The sequence below is a fragment of the Mercurialis annua genome, linkage group LG6 (assembly GCF_937616625.2).
Source record: "Mercurialis annua linkage group LG6, ddMerAnnu1.2, whole genome shotgun sequence".
Classification (NCBI taxonomy): Eukaryota; Viridiplantae; Streptophyta; class Magnoliopsida; order Malpighiales; family Euphorbiaceae; genus Mercurialis; species Mercurialis annua.
This window is the reverse complement of record NC_065575.1, coordinates 7,615,760-7,627,676: the sequence shown is the minus strand read 5'-3', so window position 1 is coordinate 7,627,676 and position 11,917 is coordinate 7,615,760. Positions and strand designations below refer to the sequence as shown.

At 29.1% G+C, this 11,917-nt stretch overlaps 2 protein-coding genes across 2 annotated transcripts; both read left to right on the top strand.

The window, feature by feature from the left end:
* Positions 1–532: 532 nt before the first annotated feature.
* LOC126688303 (polygalacturonase-like) lies at positions 533–4,327 on the top strand. Its single transcript, XM_056106402.1, has 4 exons — positions 533–996; positions 1,956–2,245; positions 3,141–3,370; positions 3,985–4,327. The coding sequence occupies exons 1-4, from the start codon at positions 571–573 to the stop codon at positions 4,203–4,205; spliced, it is 1,167 nt and encodes a 388-aa protein (XP_055962377.1). The 5' UTR covers positions 533–570; the 3' UTR covers positions 4,206–4,327.
* Positions 4,328–7,272: 2,945 nt separating this feature from the next.
* LOC126654041 (polygalacturonase-like) lies at positions 7,273–9,892 on the top strand. The gene is made up of 4 exons (XM_050348078.1): positions 7,273–7,701; positions 8,433–8,722; positions 8,837–9,065; positions 9,671–9,892. Exons 1-4 carry the CDS (start codon positions 7,273–7,275, stop codon positions 9,890–9,892), a joined length of 1,170 nt encoding a protein of 389 aa, XP_050204035.1.
* Positions 9,893–11,917: the final 2,025 nt, after the last annotated feature.

Sequence of the window (11,917 nt, the reverse complement as noted above, 5' to 3'; positions counted from 1 at the left end):
CCAAATTTAGTTCCTACGGCAAGGTTTAGATTTTTAATGTATCCTTATAACAAAAAAAGATTTTTAATGTATTAAAATAAATTAATGTATCTAAAACGGTATTAGAATTACTAAAATTGCGACTCTAATTAATAGAAATATTATCTTTTAAATAAAATATTATTCTTAACTTTTATTAGTTACACTTTATATTCCTTTTTACTTATTATTTGAACATATAATTGATACACAATATTAAATTATTGAATGAAATACATATATTTTTTATTTATAATATAAATATCAATTCCATCCTTTATGTCATATTTTCTGAGGATTGTGTCACCTAAAATAATCATTAATTTACGGATATTAGCGTAAAAAATTGACAAACAACTCATTATCATTGTACTTCATATCACATACGTGATTAACATGACAAGGTAACATGTCTTTAGCTTATTTTACACAAAATCATAAACTAAAACAATACGTCGGTCCAAATTAAGAGTAATACTTAATTTTATATATAATCCATCAATCTAATCCCATCCATCAACTTAATTCATAAATCAAAAACAAGAATAATCAATGGCTAATATCTTGTTTTATTGTGCTCTCTTCATATTTTCAGTTTCTTTTCAAGAATCAAATGCAGCCTATAATGTAATAACCTTTGGAGCAAAACCCGACGGCAAGACTGATTCAACTCAAGGGTTTGTTAGGGCATGGTCGTCTGCATGTAAGTCCGTCGGACCGGCGACGGTTTATGTTCCGAAGGGCAGTTATTTGGTGAAACCGATAGTGTTTAGTGGTCCATGCAAGAACAAAATTTTGTTTACGATTGCAGGGAAAATTGTAGCACCATCGAATTACTGGTCCTTTGGGAAATCTGGATTTTGGATACTGTTTTATAAGGTCAGTGGTGTTACTATTAATGGCGGTATAATTGATGGTAAGGGTGCTGCCTTTTGGGCTTGCAAGAATGGTGGAAAGGTTTGTCCTCCCGGAACTAGGGTACGTATATCATATGTTCAATATATAATTGTATATTATATGCTTAATTTATTCCTTATATTTTGGACCAAATAATTTATGGACTCCTCTTGTAAAAGTTGTATTACTTTTAAATTGCGTAGTTCACTTCTATGAGAGAGTAATAGTCCATCATATATAAAATTTACAACAAAATCAATTTTAAATGTACTTGTTTTGTAAAAAAATTATATACTAATTAGGCCAAATGACTAAAAAAAACTAAATTTTTCACGAAAGTTTCATAAAAGTCCAAATCTTTCGATTTTATCCAATTTATCCTTAAACGCATGATTTCGTTTCAATTATGTCCAACTATACAATTTTACTTATGTGGCGCTGATGTGTGGCAATGCCACATTAGCGCCACATAGGCGTCAAATGAGTAAAATTATATAGTTCGACATTATTGAAACGAAATCATACATTTCAGGACAAATTGGATAAAATGGAAAGTTTTGAACTTTTATGAAACATTTATAAAGAGTTTGGCTTTTTTGGTCATTTGGCCTACTAAGCAACATAGTTTATATAAACTATAGCAACATTTTTTTTACAATAGCAACATAAATTATCTGATATTAAATAAAAAATACGAATTTTTTTTTTAGAATTATAGACTAATTTATTCATAAAATAATTCATCTTTTTAATGTACTATTTGCATACACTTGATACAAATTGAAAAATTGATGAATAAAACTGTCAAATTGTTTTATTCTCTCAAATCAAATTAATATTTTTACCACTAAGCTACGTTTGAAGGATCAAAAAAATAATTAAATAATGAATTACTCAAAATAAGAAACAAAAAACAGAATAATCTTTCATACTATAATATAATTATACAGTACAAACACTAAATCATTAATCATGATTAGCTTGTTATAAACAAATGTTAAACTACATTGATAATAACGGATTAAATTTGAAAAATGCAGTCGCTTTCATTTGTGGGTTCAAACAACAGTGTGGTGAGTGGATTAACGTCGATAAACAGTCAAATGTTTCACATTTCCGTAGACGAAAGCCGCAATATTATTCTTCAAAATCTAAAGATCATCGCACCCAGTTCAAGTCCTAACACCGATGGAATTCATATTCAATCTTCCACCGGAATTATCATCCGAACTAGCACCTTCAGGACCGGAGATGATTGTATTTCTTTAGGCCCTGGCTCCACTAATATTAGCATTCAAAAAATTGCATGTGGCCCTGGACATGGAATCAGGTTTAATTCTTCTTCTTTTCTTTTATTAATTTCTCTTTCATTTTTTGTTTTTCAATTTTATTTCTTCTTGGACGTTGTTGTTTGATAAAAATTATTTATATATTCATACGGCTAAATGTGAAATTTTAATTCTCGTATTAGATTTGATTTTTAATTGGACCTTAATGATTTTTATATTTTAAAGTAATATTCAATGCTATTAATTACAAAATGGACTCTTTTTTAATATATTTTTTCTTACCGTAATCTCTGACATTTTATTTAATGAGAATATGAATAATTTATTTCTATTTGAAAAGTCAACGTTATGTAAAAATTTAAATTGGACCCTCTGTCAATACCACGTATATGGTTATCCATGCAACATGAGTCACGGAGGGTCCATTTTTTTTTTTTAATAACGTGAGATACCACTTTCAAACAAAAAATATTAGGATTCAAGTAAAAAATAGAATCATATATGAGGGTTCAATATTGTATAGTTAGCCTATTTATAATTTGATTGATCTGGCATACACATTTATAAAGACACATTTTAGCTGTATAGTCTGTTTATTGTACGAATTGAAACAATTATATCTAAAATGCGTATGGTTCGACGTGGATTGCTTACATGATTTTACTTAATTAGTCAAGATAAAAAAAGAAAAAATCTATAATTTTAATTAAATTTTGAATATAATTCTATCAACTTGCCAAATTGACAAAATAAACTATCCAAATTTTTTGGAGATATATTTGTCATAAAATTAAAATTGCGGATATATAAAATATTATGTTTAAAAATAATATTTTTTAGATGTCATAAAATTTTTGTTTCATTTTGAGTAAATATCAATTAACTATATATATTGATATTTAGTTATTAATCAGATAAATCCATTTTGTGTAACAGCATTGGCAGTCTAGCCGAACAAAGCGAAGAAGAGGGTGTACAAAATGTGACAGTAACATCAGTAGTTTTTAAAGCAACTCAAAATGGAGTTAGAATCAAATCATGGGGCAGACCCTCTACTGGTTTTGTTAAAAACATCATTTTCAGAAACATTGTCTTGAAAAATGCTTATAATCCTATCATCATTGATCAAAAGTATTGCCCTTCTGGCAATAATTGTCCTAATCAGGTAATTAATAAAAAAACATTATAGCCAAATGTACAATTTTAACTACCCAAAATGTTTTAAAAAAAATCATCCATTCTTATTCCTTAATTATATTCCGACCTTGTCCATTTGCACCTTGGTAATTGAAAAGAGGCTAAAAGTTTGGTGTTTTTTTTAAGATATTTTGTTTTTTAACTAGTATATTAGGTTCTATTTTTAATTTAGATTTTAATAATTTCTTATTTTAAAGTGGTACTTAACATAATAAAAAATTAATAAGATATATCCTTCCTTGACGTTTATGTTGATGTAAATGAAAAAAGTATACACGTGGCATTTTTTGTTTGAAATACAATGTTATATAAAAGGTATAAATTGGATTTTCTGTATGCCACGTGTGGACTATCAACATGTGTAACGAAAAAAAAAACATTTAAAGATGTAGCATTTTGCTATATTTTAATAAAATTATGTGCCTATTTTAAAAAAATATTAAAGTCAAAGTTAAAAACCGAACTAAATATGAAGGTCCAAGTTATATATTAAACCAAATATTATTAATCACATTACATGCAACTTATTTAAATTTTTTTTAAAAAAAAAAAAACTGAATCCAACATACTATAATTTTGCTGAATTCAGGAGTGAAGATTAGTGGAGTGACATATAAGGACATAAAGGGAATATCAGCTTCGAAGATAGCAATGAATTTCATTTGCAGTGAAAGCAATCCTTGTAATGGTCTAAAATTGCAGAACATAAATGTTACATATTTAAGTAGAGGCACTGCAACATCTTCTTGTAGCAATGCACATGGAACTTCTTCTGGCATTGTCATTCCTAAGACTTGTTTTTAGGACATCTATTTTTTCTTTATTTAGTCATCCACATTTGTTGGAAATTATGTTAGCAATATAACCTTTGTAATTATTATTGGATATTTAAATAAATTTCATAATAATTTTATTATAAAAAACAATTAGGCGGTTTATAGGTTATTTTTTGAAAGAAGTAGTGTAGAACTTCATTAACTTGAATTAAAATTTAAAATATATTTATCCATTTGAAAAAAGTAGTGTAGAACTTCATTAACTTGAATCATGCGTAGAACGCTGTCCAGCAGTTGATTCCTAATGTTCAGAAGCGTAGAAGTTTGATTTGATTGATTATTTCGAAAAGGCCTTCGCTGCTACTAAGGTTAGATTTTGGGCAATTTGGTTCGCCAAACTAAATTGGCCCATAATCTTCGAAGGCATTGTAATTAGTCCAATTTTTTAGTCTTTTATCATAATCCTTTTAGATTTTCATGAGTTATTTGCGACAAATACGCTTCAGTACTTCAAGTTTGTTGTTGTACGCCGATCTGGTTCATTCGAATTATGACAAACGAATTACTAGCTCGTCACTCGGAGCGGTATCTCTGAAAATCGTTATTGGATGCTTCAGTCATTTATTATTTTTCTACCGGGCCGAAAAAGAAATGTCCCAGAACCGTTATGATAATGTTACGATACAGTTATGATAATGAAATATAAAAACACATATTTTTTCTTATCAAAATACTATTTTTTTATAAAATCGTTTTTCTTAAGAAAATCAATTTTTTCTGCAAATTTTTAGGTCTGAAATTGAGATAGTCAACCGTAATTAATTTCAAATTGAAAGGTGTTCTCAAAAAGGGACGAAACGTGTCTAAGATCCTGTGAGCGGTTTAGTAGCGCATGAACGGAAACATCAACAATCAATATCAGAGAAATATTTTATTGATCTTCCTTCAGAGAGAAAAAGAGAATAAAAATTGTACAAATATATTTTATAGCAACATTTTTTAGATCTGGAACTAAAATAAACTATTATAATAACCATGAGCTGAGAAAACTTGCTAAAATTAAGTACAGTGGAACAACGAAGCGGGAAGACGACAATTCAGAGGAGAAATGAAGGCGAATAGCGATGCGATGAATGTAGGAAAGTAAAAAAAAAGAATAAGAAAATAATATTTAGAATGAAAGAGAGTATTCATTATAAATTAATAAGGTTAAAGAATAATGAAAACAGGTATTAAAGAAATGATATAAAAATGTTAAAAATTGGAAGAAACAAAAATTATTTTTCCGAACAAATATTATAAAATAATTTTTCTACATTTTTCAATCAAATTTATGTCTAATCGATTGGGCTATGGAGTTGGGTCCGTTATGGACGAACCCAATCCAACAACAGGAATTAAGAATAATATTATAATTTATTTTATTATTTTACATCACTTAATAATACAATTTGACCAATATAATTAAATCTTCTTAAATTTGATAATGAAATATCCGAATCTCCATATTGTCTCATAATATAATTTATTGAACCAGTCTAAAATTATCAAATTTCCAAATCGAATTGTCCTGAAAAAGAATATACTTTGACTTTTAGTATTTCCAATTTTAGAATCTCCGAAATCAATTCGGTTTAAGAAATTAAAATATTACCAGATTATATCAATTACCAAACCGTGAAGAGATTCTTAAATAAACTCAGTTCACCACGTCATCCGTGTACTAGCCTATTATATAATAACACGTCATTAAAATGATGACAATCTTGTAAATTCGTTTATTACTCATTTACACTTTTGAATAGTAGTATTACAAGATTGCCATCATTTTAATGACGTGTCATTATGTTATAAGCTTAATCCACAGATGACGTGGTGGACTGAGTCTACATAAGAATTTCTCCCAAACCGCATAAGTCATACGCCAAAATGAATGAGAATTTGTTTCCCTTATCATGCATATTCTCTTTATCTCTTATATCTCATTCTTTAAGGAAATGTAATATATTTATATAGTAATTAGCAATTTTATATCCCCTTCAAATCATCAAAATAATTGGTAAAATGAAAATAATACTTTGAGATATATTGTTTCCCTTATTTTATAAACTTTCCCAATCTCATTATTTAGGCAATAATATAGTCATAATATAAATGTACATTTTTCATACAAGTTTCCAAAATTTGTAGAGAATAATTATTTGTTTGATAACGTAGAGTATATGATATATATATATATATCATGTATGACATATTTTCTAATTTTTTTGAAGATATTGATATATAATTCCATATATGTTGTAGATCATGTTCCTAAATTATTTAAACATTAAAATGCAGACTTCTTCAAAAAACATATCAGTATCATCGTACCAACATATCATCTACGTACAACATACTATATAGCATGAATGGTAACATGTAATTAACTTATTTCCTAATAAATCATTAATCATTAGCAAATTAACCAATTATTAGAAACAGCAAAATATAGTTGAAAATCTTACATAAAAGTTAAAACTTGTGAATTGATTTGGTTACTTGATATGTTATCAAAGTCTACATGATTAAACCGGACCGAACGGTTGAACCAGTTTGACCATAAATCGAAGGTCTTCTATTCATTACTAAAAATTAGACTTTCGATTGAACCGCTTTGAACAAAAAACGTCATACCAATCGTTAGCCGTAAAATGCGTCTGGTTCATACAAATTTAATTATAATTCATTTATTTTTATTTTGAAAATTACAAAAAACCATATATAACGTTGAATTGTATTTTTTATTATTCTTTATTTTTATTCAAGCGCTTGAATTTGTAATAAAACCGTTTGAACTGCAAATCATTGGCCATTACCGGTTCGGCCACCGGTTCAATTTTTAAATTGCTGATTCGGACTTTAAACTAAATAGGCATACGAGCACAATGGCGAGTTAGAGATAATAAAATCCACAGTTTGAGATTTTAGATTGATCCGTTAATTGACTCGAATCAAGACTAGGACAATACTATAAATAAGTCCATCATCTGCTCTCAATATTCATTAGATCTTATACAATAGTAATTATCATAAAATAATCACTATAGCAAAATATGGGCAAAAATATAATATATTCTATTCTCTTCTTGCTCTTCATTTCATTTTTATTTCAAGAATCAAAAGCAGACTACAATGTGATTAGGTTTGGAGCAAAAGCAGATGGGAAAAGTGACTCAACCCAGGCATTTTCTAGGGCATGGTTGAGTGCATGTAGTTCAAAAAAAGGAGGCACAGTTTATGTTCCTAAGGGTAATTATTTGATAAAACAAATACAGTTTAATGGTCCATGCAAAAACCAGATTGTGTTTTGGATCGATGGGCAGATTATTGCACCAAATTACTTGTCTTTTGGGAATTCTGGATTTTGGATTTTGTTTTATAAGGTTACTAGGCTTACCATTCGTGGTGGCACTTTTGATGCTAAAGGGTCTGGATTTTGGGCTTGCAAGAATTCTGGAAAATCTTGTCCTGCTGGAGCTAAGGTATATGTCTATTTATACATTTATTTTGATATATTGATCATTTGTTTTGGGTATAAAGTTCAAAACTCGACTAGAACCCGATTGAGTTTTAATTGATTAATTTGAACTCGTGATCCGAAATAGTTAAAGATCAATTTTGATTCGACTCAAAATTGGTTTAGTTTTATTTTTTGAGTGTGAACTCCGAGATCGAAAAAGTACTTAAGAATCAAATTCGATTTGGCTCGAATCCGCATAAAAATTAAAATTTTAAATTAAACTTTATATGGGCATTATTTCAAATATGCATTTGTAAAATCGTGTAATAATAAAAAAAAAACTCTACTTATTAAAATTCTATTAAACTTGCAAACCTGTTTGTTATTTCGATGTTTTACTAGTTCGACTCCGCAATTGACTAGAGTAGATCGAACTCAACTCGATTAGCATCAAGTCAATACTAAGTATTTGCGAGTCAAACTCAAGTAACTCATGAGTTGAGTCAAGTCAATTTCAAGCAACTCGTGAGTTGAGATGTAGACTCATTTACGCCCTAATTCAAGTTTAAACAAGGTGCGACGCACAATATCTTTTTCTTTCAATTATAAAAAAAAAAATTATTGTTGATAGATGCATTTCCTTGTAATGCAATTACTTATCTCAATCAAATTAGAAATACTATGAAATCTTGAGAAAATAAATCATTATCTTATTCTGATATCGTATGTGTTAATTTCGATGAAAAAACGCAGTCGATAACATTCATGGGATCAAGTGATGTATCAGTGAACGGATTAACGTCCATAAACAGCCAAATGTTTCACATAGCAATACACGAAAGCCAAAACATGATTCTTGAAAACCTGAAGATAATTGCACCAAATTCGAGTCCCAACACAGACGGAATTCATATGCAATCTTCTTCTGGAATCACCATTAGAGACAGCAACATAGCTACGGGGGATGACTGTATTTCGTTAGGCCCCGGCTCTCAGAATATCTGGATTCAGCACATTTCCTGTGGCCCTGGACATGGAATCAGGTTCTCCTTTAACTTTTTTGAATTTCTCTGATAATAAAGATATATAATAATCAGTTAAATTTTATAAAAAAATTTAATGAGTTTTCTGATTGATCATTGTTTTTATTCTAACAGTATTGGGAGCCTAGCTCAATATGAAAATGAAGAAGGTGTACAAAATGTGACAGTAGGAGATGTAACATTTACAGGGACTCAAAATGGAGTAAGAATAAAATCATGGGGCAGACCATCCAAAGCTTTTGTCAAAAACATTCATTTCAGCGACATCATTATCAACAATGTTGATAATCCTATCATTATTGATCAATACTACTGCCCCACTGGCCATGGTTGCCCTAATCAGGTATTTCTCGAGCTTGGTTGAGCGTAAGTGAGCAAGGGAAGTTTATCTTTTCGGAAAGTAGCAAAATTTTCTCACTTGATTCAATTATACGTGTTATTTCTCGAAAAGTTAGCAATTTGACTATCTTTAATTAGGAAAGTGACTTCTCTAACCAAACCTAGATAAGTAGAACTTGCCTAGTTAACTTGATAAAAAATACGACTATATCCTTATATTTAATTAGCCTAGTTTTTTTTTTTTTTTTTGATAATTTGGGGAGTAGTTAGTTATCGTCTTTAAATTTTAATTAATTAAAATTAAAATACAACTTTCCGGGAAGTTAGTAAGTAAACCAATCAAAAAAATTATCAATTTCCTTTCTACTTGCTTCTAAATAAACTTTATATACAATTTAATTGATTATCATTGTGAAAACTTTATGGTCTAATGTTTCAATATATCTTTTTTGCCTTTTACAAATCCCACCAAAAGTTTTCTATTTTGACCATTTTAGTCCAATTTAAAATGTTAAGAACAATTTTAGTTTTCATGTGTGTTTTAATTATTTGCAATTTAAAAGTATTTTTAAAAATCAACACAAATAAATTTAATTATATTAATTGCAGGGTTCAGGAGTGAAGATAAATGGGGTGACATATAAGAACATAAGAGGAACATCGGCCACAGAAGTAGCAATGAATTTCAAATGCAGTACAAGCACTCCATGTGAAGGACTTGAATTGCAAGATATAAAACTAACATATTTGAACAAAGCTACTGCAACTTCTTCTTGCACCAATGCGCATGGAAGTTCTACTGGATTTGTTATTCCTAAAAGTTGTTTCTAAGACATTTCTATTTATCTTCTTGTATTTAGTTTTACTGTTTGTATAATGCATGATTACCTCTTTTTGAGGTTGAAACACCACCATAATTTTGATAATTGCAATGTTATTTCTCAATTTTGATCACAAATTAATTTGGGTTATTTCATATATTGTTTATAATATTTATCATTTTTAGTTTCTTTTATGAATAATAATTATATTAAAAGACACAAGATGTGGCAAAAAATTCTTTTTCAAAACTCACAAAAAGTAATACACATTAACTGACAAATTAGAGACTACGACTAAGAGAAAAGGTCAAATATATAATAAGACAAAAACAATGTAACAAGGATTTCTTTAAAAAAAGCCGCGAATAAAAAAATTCTTATTACATATTTTAAAAGAAAAACAACCTTCGATAAACAATTGAAGATCCCCCTTTTTGTTTGAAACAAAATTTTCAAAAACTCTATTATTTATGTACTTCCATAATTCCCACGCCAATATAAACCAAAGAATCTTCCACAACTTTCGATAAGCGCCTCTAGGAATAATCTCATGTCATTGTGGTTTTTTTTTTTGTCAAAAATGATAATCGATTATTTAAAGTCTCAATTGTTAGTTTGTTAGTTACGGAGGCGTGGTTCGAACCCACAACCTCTTGATGCACTTAGCCTTAGCCATCCAAACTAGACCACATTGGCATCATATTGTTATATCACAAAATACACAACTGAACTAGAAAATGTCCAAACAACATCCAACTATATAGAACCTCACACCAAAAACTTCTAGCGAACCTAAAGTAAACAACAATATAAATTCACGTTTCCACCATCCCACATACTGAGCACAAAAAAAAATTCACTGAAATAATAAAATGAGTCACTAAAAATTTAAAAATGGGACTACTATGCAAAGCTAGCCAAATAAATTTTTAGACCGAGTTAAGACTTTCAAATTTATCATTTTTAGTTATAGTTAAATTTAAATTCTTTCAATAATTTAACCTTTTTTTTCTTATGTAATTTAGAAGTTAAATTGTTGAAGTTAATGTTATTTTTTTTATCTTTATTTGAAACCAAAAAATTAGTTCGTCCATAACATTAAAACTATTTTATCTAGAAAATTCATTTAATATGTAAAATTAAGAAAATATTTTTTATAGTAATTGATGGAACACAGTAAAACCATAAAATTCCACAACGCTTAAAAGAAAAAAAACACACACGGAAAAGCTTATAAAAAATAACGATCTTATTCCACTACATTTTACACATTCATTACCCTCAACCAATACCATTTGACTTAAGTATCAAAGTGAACTCGGAACTAAGAGCCCAAAGTTTATCCTTTGTCGTTTTTTTTATTTGTCTTATAAAGGATATCTGACACAGTCACTAACCTAAAATGATCCAATAGAATCATATCTCACTGCATCTCTATATCCATCATTTCCGTCTGTGGAAATCTATTTCCAATAAAAATTTAGTGATTGAATCATAAGATGATGGAAACCAAGAAAAATCCACCTGATTCTACAATAAAAAAAAAGGCCCGTTTAACCAAGACATCCGGGGAACATCCAGCGACAATCCTTTTACTCCGGTAGCCACATCACAAACGGGACGGTCATCATCCATCCACTTCCAAGGATCTTGGAACACCCGAACCTAACTAAGGAGGGAGCTCTGACCCACCTTGCGGGAGGTAATCAACCAAACTATCGATGGCACATTCAAGCAGTTCTTTTTGGACATAGCTACGGTAATCAGGCAAAAGAATCGAACCAACCCATAATTATCAAAAGGTCAAATGAATAGAAAAGGCCAAACCTTTCATGAAATTTTCACAAAAATCCAAATTTTTCAATTTTATCCAATTTGTCCTAAAACGCATGATTTCGTTTCAATTACGTCCAACTATTACTTATGTGACGCTTATTTTGAGAGAGAATGGAGAGTAAAATTTTACAGAGAAGAGAGAGTAAAATTTTGAGAGAGAAAAAGTGGAAAACTATGTTAATAATAGTTTGATTTATTT